Raw genomic sequence first — 19298 nt, 5'->3', positions numbered from 1 at the left:
GGGGAGGGGGGGCAAGGTGGCCAGACTTTGGAGTACCAAGGTGAGGGGAGGGGGGGGGGAGAGAACAAGGTGAGGGGGGGACAAGGTGAGGGGGGGAGGGGGGGGCAAGGTGGCCAGACTTTGGAGTACCAAGGTGAGGGGAGGGGGGGGGAGAGAACAAGGTGAGGGGGGGGACAAGGTGAGGGGGGGAGGGGGGACAAGGTGAGGGGAGGGGGGACAAGGTGAGGGGGGGGGATAGGGGAGACAAGGTGGCCAGACTCTGGAGTACCAAGGTGAGGGGGGTATTGTACGGAGGGTGAGGACAGGTTGGTGGACATAGATGGAAGAGCGGGTTGATAAAAGTTTAATGTATAGGTAGGCTCTTTATAGACTTGGCAGAATATTTCTCAATCTCTTTCTCTCTCTAGCGAAACCGATCATTAGCGGGTTTTTATAGTTTAACGGTTAATGCTTATTGACAGGCTCAAAAAGAACAGAACAAAATAAATTGCCAATACTCGTTGAACTAAACTACATAACTACATAAACGTTTTTTTTTTTATTTTATCAACGTAAATTAATTTCAAGACAAAAACATTTTTTCTCTACATCCAGAAAGACAAACGTAACTTATATTAGAGATCATATGATTGTGTATCAATTAGTGCACACGTCCGTTGCTTGCAGTAAAGTTGTCTGAAATGTACACGGAAACTTGGTTGCTAAATTTAGGCACATTTGGACACATTTTACCACGGATCGTAGGAAACCTTATATACTTCCTGTGTAAAACTATTGTATGACGTCACATACCAGTGTATGAGGTAACACACGTGTCGTTTGAGCTGTCTGTATATAAAAGAATCAAGTACTCAGGTAAACTCCGAGAACTGTGTATGTTTCTTAAACAGACACAGTCACACCACATCTTGCCTCCCGCATATTCTTAAGGCCCCCCCCCCCACATAATTTTGATACCATTATATTATATATTTTCTAATGACCCCCCTCACATATAATTTTGTCCCCCACACATTCTAATGACCCCCCCTCACATATAATTTTGTCCCCCACACATTCTAATAACCCCCCTCACATATAATACTTTCCCCCCACATTCTAATGACCCCCGACCTCTATCACTTGACCAGACCGAGCAGTGTGAGTGTATCGGCATCCTACGAGGCCACACCGACTACATCAACTGTATCCTCATAGAGGACTGCTACGTGCTGACCGGAAGTGCTGACAAGACCATGCGCAAGTGGGACGTCGGCACGTGCGAGTGTTTGCTGGTACTGACAGGTCACTCCAGTGTCATCTACAGGTAGGTCATTGGTGGCATTTACAGGTAGGTCATGGGTGTAGGTCGTTTGTGTCATCTACAGGTAGGTCATTGATGGCATCTACGGTAGGTCATGGGTGTAGGTCGTTAGTGTCATCTATAGGTAGGTCATTTGTGTCATCTATAGGTAGATCGTATGGTGTATGTCATGGGTGTCATTAGACACATAAGTCATTAGTCTACATAAGAGTTTCTTCCAGGCATCTCTTCGGTGGGGTGGGGGGGGGCAAAGACTCCCCGAAAAAAATTCTACCGCCCCCACCCGAACGAAATGAAATTTATATAATTTATATAGAAAATATATTCTTTTAACAGTGTCCGCCCCCCCCCCCCAAAAAGTCTACCGCCCTCCCCCACCCCGAAAATTTCAAGTGCCCCCCCCCCCCCCTGGAGAAAAAGTCTGGAAGAAACACAGGTCTAAATACATAACTCTTTTTCTTCCAATAATTACATTGACACGTTGTATTAATACTGTTTTCAAACTTTTAAAAACATTTCACCGGTGTGTTTTGCTGGCTGATAAAGAACTAGAACATGAGAATCATGGGATAGAAATTTGCAAGTTGTTGCACAATATCCTTGCATTACTTATTTATTACACCAGCAGTGTATCAAGTAGACAAGTATCGATTGCAACTTGCTCGAATATCGATCAGGAAAATATCGGCAAACAATTCAGTCATGTGACTCGCTGAGTTTGTTGGATGGTTGACAGATGACTGACGTTTGACAGACGAGGCCCCTGATTGGTTAGTGGCTGATCACATGACTGTCACATGATCAAACGGTTTGTTTGTTGTTCAAGTCGGCGGTAGCAACGTACATTCTTGTGTTTTAAACTGATGAATATTTAGTGTACTGTACCGATCACAGACTGAATCTATAAATAGTTGACAGTTTTGAATATTCGATAGAGTTCAAAGATGTTAAAGAATGTATGTAAAAAATTGTTATTGTAAGAGTTGGTTGGGTGTGGTTGTGTGGTTGGGTGTGGTTGTGTGGTTGTGTGTAGCTGTGTGGTTGGGTGTGGTTGGGTGGTTGTGTGTGGCTGTGTGGTTGGGTGTGGTTGGGTGGTTGTGTGTGGCTGTGTGTTTGGATGTGGTTGGGTGTGGCTGTGTGGTTGGGTGTGGTTGTGTGGTTGTGTGGTTATGTGGTTGTGTGGTTGGGTGTGGTTGTGTGATTGTGTGGTTATGTGGTTGTGTGGTTGTGTGGTTGGGTGTGGTTGGGTGTGGCTGTGTGGTTGTGTGTGGTTGGGTGTAGCTGTGTGGTTGTGTGTTTGGGTGTGGTTGGGTGGTTGTGTGTGGCTGTGTGGTTGGTGTGGCTGTGTGGTTGTGTGTGGTTGGGTATGGCTGTGTTGTTGGGTGTGGCACAGAGTTAACCACAGCTTTCATTGAATGCCGCAACAACACTGCGCCGTAAATTAATTTTATTTCCATCTAATTGGGTACGGTGTGGTCGGTGGTCGTGTGGTCGGGTCGTAGAGCAAATGATTGCTTAACCAAAGTCCACGAGCTCAAACCCCCTGCCAGACGGGGCCCGGTAACTGGACAGCAAGCTGTCTAGGAGAGGCTAACTCTAAAAACAATCAAAGAAATTAGTCTCGCTGATTGTTCTTGTATGGACAAAGGATCTGGAAGCGAAGCCAGTAAAACAAGAGCAGGTTCCAATCGGAATCAACGCTTCACAGGTTGACACGAAATACTGAAGTGTGTTGTAGAACATCCCGTCCAATATTAGAATTATGTTCCATCTTAGAGTCGACAGTTACTTTAATGAGATTAGCCTCACACTATCCAGGGTGTTTGTTAATTTTTAAAAAATACAAGATTAAAGTTATTATTGTAAATGTAGGATAACATTATATCTCGTATTAGAGTAATCATCAAGTAAAGTTGTCGTACTTTTTTACACAATGATTTTTGTTGATGAGAGTTACATTTTCTATTATGATCTTTATTATTCTATAAAATATTATCTTTATTGTTACAGATTGATCTTTATTCTAACAGAATGATCTTTATTCTTACAGAATGATCTTTATTCTTACAGAATGATCTTTATTCTTACAGAATGATCTTTCTACTTACATACTGATCTTTCTACTTTCAGAATGATCTGTACTGGTGATTTCATCTTCTCCAGTTCGTACGACCGCACCGCGCGTGCGTGGGACTTTGAGACGGGCGAGTGTGTGCGTGTATTCCGGGGCCACAAGCGTGGAGTGTACCCGCTCATTTTCATCCCAGCTGAGCAGGACGAGGAGGGCGAGGTCGACTTCGACACGTCCAAAGACATCCTCATCACGGGCTCGGCCGACTTCACCGCCAGAACATGGAACTTTGAGTCTGGGCAGGTCCTCAAGGTCATGAAAGGTCACACGGGCGCCGTGACCTGCATGTCTGTTGACCCGGGCGGTCAGATTTTGTTTACCGGAAGTACCGACTTCACGATCAGGAGCTGGAATATTCTCAAGGGCACGCAACTCAAGTTGTTTGAAGGTCACCAGGGGTCAGTCATATGCATGACGGTGAGTACACGTCATTTGTCTTTGATATGTGATGTCATCTCAGTTTTAGATGCCATCTTGGATTAAGTATCATGTCAATATAAGATTTCATGCCTGTTAGTGACGTCATATCAATTTCAAATATCATGTCATTGTGTTATGTCATGTCAGTCAAAGATGACATGTCAGTAGTGTCACAGATGACTATAGTCCACTCTGTCAACAACATATGGGGTATGACAATGTCACAACATATAGCGTATCACAATGTCACAACATATGGGGTATCACCAGTGGCGTAGCGAGGTCGGGTGTCACCCGGTGCGGCACTTAATGGTGTCACCCCCCCAGAGTCATAGAGACCCTTCCCAGGGACAAACTTTCAAATTTTCGATTTGCACCCCCCCCCCTCAAACTTTCGATTTGCACCCCCCCCTCAAGTTTTCGATTTGCACCCCCCCCCCTCAAACTTTCGATTTGCACCCCCCCCCTCGAGTTTTTCTCTATATATTTTGCTATTTTTTGCCTTGGTGTCACCCCCCTAAATGGTGTCACCCGGTGCGGTCCGCACCCCCCGCCCCCCCCACGCTACGCCCCTGGGTATCACAATGTCACAACATATAGGATATCACAATGCCACACGAAAAATATTTTCAAACACTCAACCTTGTTACATGACCGATGACTGACATCTGGACCACAAGACAACCCTACACGACTGACAGATTAGCCTGTAGGTGTCTATAACTGACAAAACGACCACACGTGTCATGTTAAACCACTAGCACCACCGTGTCGACACACATATTTATTTTAAGCTCAGCTCTAAGCTCATTAAGCGATCACGTGGAGCTAGACGTGACAATCACGGCGTGGTTGCACGTGACAGGTGCCAAGTGTGACATTATGTCACGTCCTGTCAAATCTCACATTATGTCACGTCCTGTCAAATCTCACATTATTCGGTCAATCTTGTCAACTTCTGCTCTTGTTATTTGCCAAACCTCGGCCTAGAACCTCTTCATGTTTCTAAGTTTCTTAAGTTTCTCGTGCATGGCTTGTCTTGGTTAGTTTGAGATCAAGCTTATCCTAATTAATTAGTACTTTAGTGCCATGAGGAATGGCAGGCTGGAATATCTGCAGGCTGTAGACTGTCTTGAACTTTATCGCATACTGTGTCTACCTCGGGCATTAGAACAATACTCTATGTTTACACGTGTTATTGAATCAACAATGCCTGCTTTCAACCCCTTTTTCATGTTTAGCCGATGTAACTGTTGTATTCACCATAAACGTTCCAAAATGTGTTCTTGTGTAAGTAGACACAATCTGTAGTCACATCTGACTGTGCTTAGTTCTCTTGTGATAACCGTGAACTAGCTGGGAACTCTTCTGTCTAAGAAAGTCAAATGTTTGGGTGTCAGTATGTGAGGTAGCTCATGGTGTCTATGGTATGGAGATCTTGTGTTGACATGTGTGCTTACTACTCATATAGAGTAGAAGTAGACTAACTTACAACACAATAGTTTTTGTTTACTTTCTCGTTTGTTAACTTCCACATTGGACACACATGGTTAGGGAGTCTTAAATCAGGTCAAAGCACACCTTGAAAAGTGTGCAGTTCTAGTGTGTCAGTGACTGATGCTTTTGTAACAGTTAAATGTAAGGTGAATGAATGTTTCGAGTATGATTTAGAAAAAGGCGATATAAATCTAAAATATAGTGTGGGTGTGCGCATGCGCTAAAAAGGAAGCAAGTGGGTAGAGAGAGCGGGAAGAAAATGGCGATGTTTTGGCAGTGAAGTCGTTGTATCAATGAACCAATAAAATCATGAAAATTTCCTGAACGTGGTTTGTTTAATGCTATAAATCAGACTATAATATGTAATAACAAAGGAGGAGAGAGGAGGGCGGTTGGTATTTGTCCTTTTGAGTTCGTGCCATGATTGGCAGCAGAAAAGGCCGTGACAGCTTTATTCACTGACGTCACGCTTCTTTCATTTGTGGTGTGTGGCCCGCTAGTTTATTGAACTTGTAGACTTCTTCGTCGTGAACTGTCGACTGTTGGACTAACTTAGCCATTTAGCCATCAACCTTTGTGCGAGCAACTTTAACCTTTAACCTTTGTGCGACCAACTTTAACCTTTGACCTTTGTGCGAGCAACTTAACCTTTGACCTTTGACCCCCAGGTCCAGAACAAGATCATCTACTCCGGCAGCTCTGACCACACGGGTCGCGCCTGGGTCGCCGAGTTTGGGGACTGTACCCGCATCTACAGGGGTCATAAACACACAGTCAGTGTCATCAAGGTGTACGAGGGCATGGGTGAGTTGTCTATCTTTGTTCTGGGTGAGTTGTCTGTCTTTGTTCTGGGTGAGTTGTCTTTCTTTGTTCTGGGTGAGTTGTCTTTCTTTGTTCTGTTACTTAGGTGAGTTGTCTTTCTTTGTTCTAGGTGAGTTGTCTATCTTTGTTCTTGGTGAGTTGTCTTTCTTTGTTCTGGGTGAGTTGTCTTTCTTTGTTCTGGGTGAGTTGTCTTTCTTTGTTCTGTTACATGGGTGAGTTGTCTTTCTTTGTTCTGGGTGAGTTGTCTTTCTTTGTTCTAACTGAGTTGTCTTTCTTTGTTCTGGGTGAGTTGTCTGTCTTTGTTCTGTTACTTAGGTGAGTTGTCTTTCTTTGTTCTAGGTGAGTTGTCTATCTTTGTTCTTGGTGAGTTGTCTTTCTTTGTTCTGGGTGAGTTGTCTTTCTTTGTTCTGTTACTTAGGTGAGTTGTCTTTCTTTGTTCTAGGTGAGTTGTCTATCTTTGTTCTTGGTGAGTTGTCTTTCTTTGTTCTGGGTGAGTTGTCTTTCTTTGTTCTGGGTGAGTTGTCTTTCTTTGTTCTGTTACATGGGTGAGTTGTCTTTCTTTGTTCTGGGTGAGTTGTCTTTCTTTGTTCTAACTGAGTTGTCTTTCTTTGTTCTGTTACATGGGTGAGTTGTCTTTCTTTGTTCTGTTACATGGGTGAGTTGTCTTTCTTTGTTACATGGGTGAGTTGTCTTTCTTTGTTCTGTTACATCGGTGAGTTGTCTTTCTTTGTTCTGTTACAAGGGTGAGTTGTCTTTCTTTCTTCTGGGTGAGTTGTCTTTCTTTGTTCTGTTACATGGGTGAGTTGTCTTTCTTTGTTCTGTTACATTGGTGAGTTGTCTTGCTTTGTTCAGGGTGAGTTGTCTTTCTTTGTTCTAACTGAGTTGTCTTTCTTTGTTCTGTTACATGGGTGAGTTGTCTTTCTTTGTTCTGTTACATGGGTGAGTTGTCTTTCTTTGTTCTGTTACATGGGTGAGTTGTCTTTCTTTGTTCTGTTACATGGATGAGTTGTCTTTCTTTGTTCTGGGTGAGTTGTCTTTCTTTGTTCTGTTACATGTGTGAGTTGTCTTTCTTTGTTCTGGATGATTTGTCTTTCTTTGTTCTGGGTGAGTTGTCTTTCTTTGTTCTGGGTGAGTTGTCTTTCTTTGTTCTGTTACATGGGTGAGTTCGATTACACCAGGCGTGTCACTAGCTAGAGTTGGATCGAGCCAATCCCAGAGTCAACGGAATAAGGTGGAACACGTGACACCTAAAGCTGCCAATAAACTACCCCGCCAACCACCCCCCCCCCAAAAAAAAACACACACACCTGACCAGCCGATCAATTGACCTCCCGCTGGTCAGCTGACCTATTGATCAGCTGACCAGACGACTACCTGCCGTGTGCGGGTCATACAAAATGTAAACAGGAAGTACCGACCAGCAGACGAGAGAAAACGTGATCTTATAACATGTGCTCGTCTAACCTGTGTCACGTGAGCGTGTGCACCTGATGTTCACGTGACAGGTGTCTTGTGTGTTCACATGTGTGTTCACGTGTGTGTTCACGTGTGGGTCTCCGTGTCTCCCCTGTCACACCTGTCTTGAGATTGTAGGAGCTTTCAATTCTCAAACCCGGTCTGATTGGTCTAATTTTAAACATTTTCTGATTGGTCCTATTTTAAACATTTTCTGATTGGTCCTATTTTAAACATTTTCTGATTTGTCCTATTTAAAATTTGATGTAGCTGGTAAATTTAGACCTTGATTACCCCCCCCCCCCCCACCCTCCCCACTCCAATTCTTGACAACATTAACAGTTAAACCTAACCTTGACCTTGTAAATATCGCTTGCGTTATTTTTTTGTTCAACTTTAGAACTCTGAGCTTGTCACATGTTTAACCCAACCTAGCGCTGTTAACTGTCACGATTCATTTGCCAAGTTTTTGTCAAGATACTGTTGCTCAGCATGCTAGCAAATAATTGTCCTTGATTAACTATAAACTGACATCTAGAATATATATTAGAGTATGTTGGCTATATAACATATAACTAGGTGTGATCATATACAACCTGCCCTTATAACCAACATATAAAGCTCCATTGTGTTTGTTATATCCTAATTATGTCACTAATGTCAGTCTAAATGTCACATTATATGTCATTCTTCAAATGCATGGCTCAACATTCCTATACATGTCATATAATTTGTACATGCTTATAATTAATTTGTGTTTACATCACTCAATGTCATCATTCATTGTCATTTCTCTATAATATAAAACATGTGATTATTTCAAGAAATTGTGTCAGATGTCACATGTCATTTATTCCTTTAGTGATAGACTTTAATCACATCAACCAAGGCAAGATGTCACATGACACATCATTTAACACCTGTCACAACGTCATGAAGTCTTGTCACATACAAAATGTCACATTTCGCAAGTACCGTGACGTCATGTAATACTTCACAACATGTCACATCCATCACATTTGTCACTTCTAATACATCACACTTCATTTCCTACGGTATATGTCATACGTGACATTTTAGCTAAAGCGTCGAGTCAAATGTCAAAGTTGTCATTTACCCTGGTCAAGACGTCATACGATATATTAATCATATGTCATATACGTCATCACATCAAATTTCTCCATCACTCAAGTAAATTCATCCAGTCACTCTATCATGTCACATATCATATGTCACTCGTGACATTCTGGCATTTTGTCACATGCCGTTTGTCCGTGTAATCTTGTCATCTGATGATGAACATCACCCTAGGCTTTATGTCACGTCACGTATCACATGCTATTTGTTCTCCTATTCATGACATTTAATGTCACATATCACAATAGCCCTCCCATCATGTCACATGTCATCTGTCCTCTAGTCACGGCGTCAAATGTCACATGTCTTATGTTCTCTATTCATAACGTCAAATGTCACATATCACCCTAGCATTCATTTCATGTCAAATATCACATGTCATCTGTCGTATAGTCATGACATCAAATGTCACATATCATCCTAGAATCCACACCATGTCAAATGTCACATGTCATCTGTCCTCTAGTCATGACATCAAATGTCACATACCACCTTGCCTTCACACCATGTCGAATGTCACATACCTCCTTGCCTTCACACCATGTCAAATGTCACATGTCATCTGTCCTCTAGTCATGACAGCATGTGGTGACGCGATGGTTCGTGTCTTTGATGCCAAGTCTGGAGCCTTGAAGAGAACAATGAGAGGTCACGCTAGCACCGTCACGGCCATGCAGGTCAATCTTCTATTTATAGCTGTGGTCAGCTAGCTAGATGGCATCTAGCTAGAGGGCAACTTGCTAGAGGTCATGTAGCTAGAAGTCATATAGCTAGAGGTCAGCTAGCTAGATGGCATCTAGCTAGAGGTCATGTAGCTAGTCATGTAGCTAGAGGTCATATAGCTAGAGGTCAGCTAGCTAGAGGTCAACTAACTAGAAGGCATATAGCTAGAGGTCAGCTATCTAGGTTAGCTAGCTAGAGGACAATGAATTATAGGTCATCAACCAGTGCTCATCTAGCTATAGATTATCCAGCTATAGACCATCTAGTTCATGGTCATCTAGCTATATATCACCTGGCTAGTGATTTTGACTTAGCAGCCATAGATCTGTGTCGTCATACCACCCCTTACGTCATACCAGCCCTTACGTCATACCACCCCTTAATGTGTGCACCTGTAGTTGTATGTGTACCACCTGCACATTACTGCATGACTTGACACTTCTCACGATTTCCCTTAGTTTTTTTTTTCCAGCTTTAAATGTTGCTTGGCACTGTTTAGCCTGTGTGTATCAGTTTCTACAGTTGCTTGGCACTGTTTAGCCTGTGTGTATCAGTTTCTACAGTTGATTTTGTCCAACCCGCCCTAACAGAACCAAAAGTTAGTTTACAACACGCCGCATTTACTCTCACTATCAGCCGTGAAAGATTTTAAACAACTTTAAGATAGTTAGCTAACTAATTATCGTTGTGTCTTTGTGTCTGTGTCTTTGTGTGTGTGTGTGTGTGTGTGTGATTGGCAATCTGGCAGAGATTACTAACAGACTCCCGGAACATCTATACAGTGTGACGTCATATTTTGAAGTTTCAGGAATCCGACATATTCTTATTTACAATGTCATATAAATCGTAAATTGTTTGCTATTTATTAAGCGTAAGTTTATACCACACTGTTGTAGAGAGTCAGTAATTTGAAAGTTTGTTGTTTCCTATTTTTAAAACTTAAGTTTGGCTAGAACTGAAGAATCAGCATTATACAGTCCACTAAAATATGTTTAGTTGGTTACATTTCAGTGGCTTGCGTCCTACCAGTGTCCTGTGTCCTACCAATGTCCTACCACTGCCCTACCGATGTCCTGTGTCCTACCACTGTTTTGTGTCCTACTAATGTCCTACAGGTGTCCAACTAGTGTCCTGTGTTCTAACAGTATCCTAACAATAATCTGTGTCCTCCCAATGACACCCAGTGTCCTGTGTCCTACCTATGCCCTAAAAATGTCCTCCGTATGTCATGTGTCCTACCAATGTCCTACCAATGTCCTGTATCCGCCTTTTTTCTGTCAGTCTACTCGGCCTGTGGTGACGGGGTGGTGCGGAGGTTTGACGCCCGGACCGGCAGTCTGGTCAACTCTTTTGTGGGTCACGTGACTCCCGTCACGGCACTAGAGGTACCCTCAGCCCGTAGTTAGTCACGTCACGTCATGTTACGTCACGTCATATCACGTCACGCTAGACTTGTATGTATGACGTCACACTCAGCATGTCATGTAGTGTAGTTGTATGTCTGACGTCACACCCAGCATGTCATGTAGTGTAGTTGTATGTCTGACGTCACACCCAGCATGTCATGTAGTGTAGTTGTATGTCTGACGTCACACAGAGCATGTCATGTAGTGTAGTTGTATGTCTGACGTCACACACAGCATGTCATGTAGTGTCTGACGTCACATACAGCATGTCATGTAGTATAGTTGTATGTAACGTCACACACAGCATGTCATGTAGTGTAGTTGTATTATGACGTCACACACAGCATGTCATGTAGTGTAGTTGTATGTCTGACGTCACACACAACATGTCATGTAGTGTAGTTGTATGTGACGTCACACACATCATGTCATGTAATGTAGTTGTATTATGACGTCACACACAGCATGTCATGTAGTGTAGTTGTATGTATGACGTCACACACAACATGTCATGTAGTGTAGTTGTATGTGACGTCACACCCAGCATGTCATGTAGTGTAGTTGTATGTCTGACGTCACACCCAGCATGTCATGTAGTGTAGTTGTATGTATGACGTCACACACAACATGTCATGTAGTGTAGTTGTATGTGACGTCACACACATCATGTCATGTAGTGTAGTTGTATGTGACGTCACACACAGCACGTCATGTAGTGTAGTTGTATGTGACGTCACACACAGCATGTCATATAGTGTAGTTGTATGTCTGACGTCACACACAGCACGTCATGTAGTGTAGTTGTAAGTCTTACGTCACACCCAGCATGTCATGTAGTGTAGTTGTATGTCTGACGTACACACAGCATGCAATGTAGTGTAGTTGTATGTATGACGTCACACACAACATGTCATGTAGTGTAGTTGTATGTGACGTCACACACAGCACGTCATGTAGTGTAGTTGTATGTGACGTCACACACAGCACGTCATGTAGTGTAGTTGTATGTGACGTCACACACAGCATGTCATGTAGTGTAGTTGTATGTCTGACGTTACACACAACATGTCATGTAGTGTAGTTGTATGCGACGTCACACAGAGCACGTCATGAAGGGTAGTTGTATGTGACGTCACACACAGCATGTCATGTAGTGTAGTTGTATGTCTGACGTCACACCCAGCATGTCATGTAGTGTAGTTGTATGTATGACGTCACACAGCATGTCATGTAGTGTAGTTGTATGTCTGACGTCACACCCAGCATGCCATGTAGTGTAGTTGTATGTATGACGTCACACACAACATGTCATGTAGTGTAGTTGTATGTGACGTCACACACAACATGTCATGTAGTGTAGTTGTATGTGACGTCACACACAGCACGTCATGTAGTGTAGTTGTATGTCTGACGTCACACACAGCACGTCATGTAGTGTAGTTGTAAGTCTTACGTCACACCCAGCATGTCATGTAGTGTAGTTGTATGTCTGACGTACACACAGCATGCCATGTAGTGTAGTTGTATGTATGATGTGACACTCAGCATGTCATGTAGTGTAGTTGTATGTGACGTCACACACAGCAGGTCATGTAGTGTAGTTGTATGTGACGTCACACACAGCACGTCATGTAGTGTAGTTGTATGTGACGTCACACAGCATGTCATGTAGTGTAGTTGTATGTCTGACGTCACACACAGCATGTCATGTAGTGTAGTTGTATGTCTGACGTCACACACAGCATGTCATGTAGTGTAGTTGTATGTGACGTTACACACAACATGTCATGTAGTGTAGTTGTATGCGACGTCACACAGAGCACGTCATGTAGTGTAGTTGTATGTGACGTCACACACAGCATGTCATGTAGTGTAGTTGTAAGTCTGACGTCACACACAGCATGTCATGTAGTGTAGTTGTATGTCTGACGTCACACAGCATGTCATGTAGTGTAGTTGTATGTCTGACGTCACACACAACATGTCATGTAGTTTAGTCGTATGTCTTACGTCACACACAGCATGTCATGTAGTGTAGTTGTATGTGACGTCACACACAGCATGTCATGTAGTGTAGTGGTATGTCTTACGTCACACACAGCATGTCATGTAGTGTAGTTGTATGTGACGTCACACACAGCATGTCATGTAGTGTAGATGTATTTATGACGTTACACACAGCATGTCATGTAGTGTTGTTGTATGTGACGTCACACACAGCATGTCATGTAGTGTAGTTGTATGTGACGTCACACACAGCATGTCATGTAGTGTAGATGTATTTATGACGTTACACACAGCATGTCATGTAGTGTAGTTAAATGTATTACGTCACACACAGCATGTCATGTAGTGTAGTTGTATGTCTGACGTCACACACAGCATGTCATGTAGTGTAGTTGTACGTCTGATGTACTCATGCTGCATGTTTGACAGTCTGGCCTACCCATACAGCGTGGTTGTGTTTATTTCCTCATGCATCACACCAATGTATATCCCGACATGTAGGCTAGTTGCATGTCTGACATAGTTCACCTGCCGTCCGACAAATATTGTTGTATGACTTATGTATGTCTGACGTCACACCAATGTACATCCCAACATGTAGGCTAGTTGCATGTCTGACATAGTTCACCTGCCGTACGACAAATATTGTTGTATGACTCATGTATGTCTGACTTAACCCACCAACTGTCCAGCATGCCGTGGTGTGCCCCCCTAGCATTCAACTGTTAGTCCAACATTCACATCTGTCACCTAGCAAGTCTTGTAGTGTATTGCTCTTATGTGCTTCGTTTTTCCATTACATGTACCCAACAATGTATCCAAACTTTTAAAGTCTCTATATTTAAAGGTGAACTAATAACCTTTTAAAAGAAACTACGTATAACTTTATAAAGTATATTGTCGTTTTTATTTTCTTAATAATTTATTCCAATTTTATTTTTGTGTCATTCTTTTTTTTTTATCTAATTGTTGTGCTTCAACTTCTTGTTTTGTATTTACGTGTGCGTATAACAAAATTTATACCTATTGCTGACACTGTTGTTGTAACTATTGTTGTAACTGTTGTGGTAGCTGTTGTTGTAACTGTTGTTGTTTCTGTTGTTGTAACTGTTGTTGCAACTGTTGTTGTAACTATTGTTGAGGTTGTTGTTGTAACTGTTGTTGTAGCTGTTGTTGTAACTGTTGTTGTAACTGTTGTTGCAACTGTTGTTGTAACTTTTGTTGTAGCTGTTGTTTCAATTGTTTAAATTTTTGTTGTAACTGTTGTTGTAGCTGTTTTTGTAACTGTTCTTGTAACCGTGTTTGGAGTTTATAAGGTTGTTGTGTATGTTATGGTAGGGTATGTTATGATAGCGTATGTTATGGTAGTGTATGTTAAACTCTACAGCAGGCGGGAGGGTCAGTACTGGATGATGGTCAACCTTATGTCAAATCTTTACCAAGTCTCAATTATTTTTACGCTCTGTGTGGACCACACAGTAACAGTCAAGTTTCGAACCTAAAACTTGACACTCAAATGGCTAACTACCACGGAACAGTCAAGTTTCTAACCTAAAATTTGGCACTCAAATGGCTAACTACCACGGAACAGATACATGACATGCATTGGAGTATTTCTATGAAACAAAGCAGTGAAACAAATCAAAGTAGAACTGGATATGACGTAACAGGATTTAAAATAATCAGACTTTATATTTCGCACGTGCGATTTATTTTTTTTAGACCAATAATCAATCAATCAATCAATCAATCAATCAATCAATCAATCAATCAATCAATCAATCAATCAATCAATCAATCAATCAATCAATCAATCAATCAATCAATCAATCAATCAATCATGGATTATAAATCGATGAGATCAATAGACACACTCCCTATTGTTGGCCGGCTGCTGGACAATGGGCAGCTAAAAATAACAACGTGGCAGTAAGGGTCTAAGGCTAATGTAATCTCGTCCTATCGCTTGATTGTTTCATGTCTAGACCAAGCTTGAGTGCTATTCCTGTTATATGACACGTCAAGCTTATAACATCAAGACACTAATACAAGCTTGAGTGATCTACCTGTTATACGACACGTCAACTCTATAGCAGGCTGCTAGTGCTACACAGTGTGACGTCTGGATTATCTTACATGAGACATCCAACATCAGCTACTACATAAGACCAACAACATCAGCTACTACATAAGACCAACAACATCAGCTACTACATAAGACCAACAACATCAGCTACTACATAAGACCTCCAACATCAGCTACTACATAAGACCTCCAACATCAGCTACTACATAAGACCAACAACATCAGCTGCTACATAAGACCAACAACATCAGCTACTACATAAGACCAACAACATCATCTACTACATAAGACCTCCAACATCAGCTGCTACATAAGACCAACAACATCAGCTACTACATCTTACCTCCAACATCAGCTGCTACATGAGACCAACAACATCAGCTACTACATCTTACCTCCAACATCAGCTACTACATCTTACCTCCAACATCAGCTGCTACATAAGACCAACAACATCAGCTACTACATCTTACCTCCAACATCAGCTGCTACATAAGACCAACAACATCAGCTACTACATAAGACCAACAACATCAGCTACTACATCTTACCTCCAACATCAGCTACTACATAAGACCAACAACATCAGCTACTACATAAGACCAACAACATCAGCTACTACATCTTACCTCCAACATCAGCTACTACATGAGACCAACAACATCAGCTGCTACATAAGACCAACAACATCAGCTACTACATCTTACCTCCAACATCAGCTGCTACATGAGACCAACAACATCAGCTGCTACATAAGACCAACAACATCAGCTACTACATCTTACCTCCAACATCAGCTGCTACATAAGACCAACAACATCAGCTACTACATAAGACCAACAACATCAGCTACTACATAAGACCTCCAACATCAGCTACTACATAAGACCAACAACATCAGCTACTACATAAGTCCAACAACATCAGCTACTACATCTTACCTCCAACATCAGCTGCTACATAAGACCAACAACATCAGCTACTACATAAGACCAACAACATCAGCTACTACATAAGTCCAACAACATCAGCTACTACATAAGACCAACAACATCAGCTACTACATCTTACCTCCAACATCAGCTACTACATAAGACCAACAACATCAGCTACTACATAAGTCCAACAACATCAGCTACTACATAAGACCTCCAACATCAGCTGCTACATAAGACCAACAACATCAGCTACTACATAAGACCAACAACATCAGCTACTACATAAGACCAACAACATCAGCTACTACATCTTACCTCCAACATCAGCTGCTACATAAGACCAACAACATCAGCTACTACATAAGACCAACAACATCAGCTACTACATAAGACCAACAACATCAGCTACTACATCTTACCTCCAACATCAGCTACTACATAAGACCAACAACATCAGCTACTACATAAGTCCAACAACATCAGCTACTACATAAGACCAACAACATCAGCTACTACATCTTACCTCCAACATCAGCTACTACATAAGACAAACAACATCAGCGACTACATAAGACCAACAACATCAGCTACTACATAAGACCTCCAACATCAGCTGCTACATAAGACCAACAACATCAGCTACTACATAAGACCAACAACATCAGCTACTACATAAGACCTCCAACATCAGCTGCTACATGAGACATCCAACATCAGCTACTACATAAGACCTCCAACATCAGCTACTACATGAGACATCCAACATCAGCTACTACATAAGACCTCCAACATCAGCTACTACATAAGACCAACAACATCAGCTGCTACATCTTACCTCCAACATCAGCTACTACATAAGACCAACAACATCAGCTACTACATAAGACCAACAACATCAGCTACTACATGAGACATCCAACATCAGCTACTACATAAGACCTCCAACATCAGCTACCACATAAGACCAACAACATCAGCTACTACATAAGACCAACAACATCAGCTGCTACATGAGACCAACAACATCAGCTACTACATCTTACCTCCAACATCAGCTACTACATCTTACCTCCAACATCAGCTACTACATAAGACCTCCAACATCAGCTACTACATAAGACCAACAACATCAGCTGCTACATAAGACCAACAACATCAGCTGCTACATAAGACCAACAACATCAGCTACTACATCTTACCTCCAACATCAGCTACTACATAAGACCAACAACATCAGCTACTACATAAGACCAACAACATCAGCTACTACATAAGACCAACAACATCAGCTATTACATGAGACATCCAACATCAGCTACTACATAAGACCAACAACATCAGCTACTACATAAGACCAACAACATCAGCTGCTACATAAGACCAACAACATCAGCTACTACATAAGACCTCCAACATCAGCTACTACATCTTACCTCCAACATCAGCTACTACATAAGACCAAAAACACCAAGTACTGCCCCCCCCCCACCTGCTGTAGAGATCTAAACTGCACGACAGAGAACACACAGATGTCAGAGAACACACTCAAGAAAGAAAAATAACACAGAAAACAGAAATGTCACAAAACACACAAATATTAGAGAACACACAAATGTCAGAGAACACACAGATGTCAACTTTCTCATGAAACCTTTTATTTTTCCATCACTAGTTCTAGCCCAGATACTTGACCTTTGAACTTTGCTTTAATCCCCATGTTTAAAACATTTTGAAATATTTATTTAAAATTTTCATTTTTTCCACCACTTTTTGTCTATTTATATTTTATTTTCATTTAGCTTTTTAAAAATTTGTAATCATGCTTTTTTATATTTTAAAACGAAATAGAAATATAAAAAATGTAAATATGAAAAATAAATAAAAAATCTTTTTTAAACAAAATAAATTTGTAAAACACTCCAGATTTTGTAAAAGTAAATTGATACAACCTCCAACTAACTGCTAACGATTAAAACAGTAGCTGTGCTTGACCTGACCTTGACCTACTTGCAGGTGGTTGAGGGCAAGCTGTTCACGTCATCGTACGACGGGACCCTGAACGTCTGGGACGTCGGGAACGTGGAGGGCGACGCCCAGCTCAAGAACTTCACGGCCGTCCAGAACAACAACGGCGCCAACAACAACAACACGGACAAGGGCAAGGACAAACACAAGGTCAAGGAGGTCGAGAAGTTGGGGGGGCTCGGCGACCCCAAGGGGGGGTCCAAGGACGAGAGGATTGTCATTGACTGAACACGGTACAAAAATGGTTCACCTCACCTGGCGTGGTGTACAATATTGGTACACTTGACTGACGTGGGGAGTAAATGTCGAAGTAGGATGACGTGGGACGTGGGTGGGGAACTTGATAGAACAAATGGACTTAATTTTTCTTTTCATAAAGAACGTTTTAATATCAAGTTTATGTAATAATGCACTATAAAGTAAAAATAAATTATACACTATTATTTAAATAACTATAAAGAAAAGCGTGGGTCGCTTTAGTATCTATTGGATACCTTTACTAATATTTAGGAAGAGACCAACGCTTTTCTTTATAGTTATTTAAATAGTCGGGCGTTTCGATCTAGACAGACAGACAGACTGACGAGGAAGTGAGTTAAATAAAAGCTTTTTAAAAAGTTATTAAACGGATAGTAAAGGGATTGTGCACTTGTTACATAACAGAATAGGATTGAAGTTTAACCTTGAGTTTAACTGGTGTTAGGGTGGTGGGGTGGTGGGGTGGTTACTATAAATGTTGATTCTAGTAACAGATTTTATGCAGGTAAAACTACAATGTCACACTGTTATGTTATGTAACATGTGGATGATCCTATGAGTTGGTACACGGAATATTTGAACCAAAGACCACGCCCACATAGGAAGTATTTTGAAAGCTATTTTTAGCTCGTTGACGGACTGGATTGAGTTGCACTGTGTTAACATTTTTCTCTTTTTTATGCTGTCATAATTTTACTCATATTTAATTTTTTTCTCGAACAAAAGTTTGATACATTTGTCCTTTTTTTTAATTGCGCGCAAACATAGTAACTCCTGTTATACATATTAATTTGCATTACAGAACTTCAATTGAAAATGTATTCACTGTTAGTTGCTGTGGGTTTGAAACCTTTATTAATTAATTTATTTTACTTAAAGGAATACAGGCCTATTTAAAAAAAAATCATACTTCAAATCGAATAAAATGTGAGTGATTATGTTATGAAAAACTTGTTTGCACGTCAACAACAGACATTGATTGTGTGCACATCTGGTTTAATTTTTTGTGATATCGAATTTCTAACTGCTGGACTTGTATCTTCATCCAATCAACTATTTTTATACCAGCGCCCGATCTACGAGAGCGGGT

At 41.4% G+C, this 19298-nt stretch overlaps 1 protein-coding gene across 2 annotated transcripts in view; it reads left to right on the top strand.

Moving 5' to 3' along the window:
• Positions 1–18199, top strand: part of LOC131945133 (WD repeat-containing protein 86) — a 20781-nt gene extending 2582 nt beyond the window's left edge. Inside the window, exons 3-7 of one of the 2 annotated variants that reach the window (XM_059306136.1) lie at positions 1131–1306; positions 3434–3851; positions 6020–6155; positions 10770–10873; positions 17939–18199. In XM_059306136.1, the coding sequence (XP_059162119.1) occupies positions 1131–1306; positions 3434–3851; positions 6020–6155; positions 10770–10873; positions 17939–18178 (1074 nt within the window). In that variant the 3' untranslated portion in view covers positions 18179–18199. Of the gene's footprint in view, positions 1–1130; positions 1307–3433; positions 3852–6019; positions 6156–9338; positions 9443–10769; positions 10874–17938 lie in introns of both variants that reach the window. The other variant, XM_059306135.1, reaches the window with a different exon arrangement.
• The last annotated feature ends 1099 nt before the right edge of the window (positions 18200–19298 follow it).

Source organism: Physella acuta, unplaced genomic scaffold (assembly GCF_028476545.2).
Source record: "Physella acuta isolate Inbredline_101_S28 unplaced genomic scaffold, ASM2847654v3 ptg000527l, whole genome shotgun sequence".
Taxonomy (NCBI): Eukaryota; Metazoa; Mollusca; class Gastropoda; family Physidae; genus Physella; species Physella acuta.
This window is presented reverse-complemented; position numbering and strand designations above follow the sequence as displayed.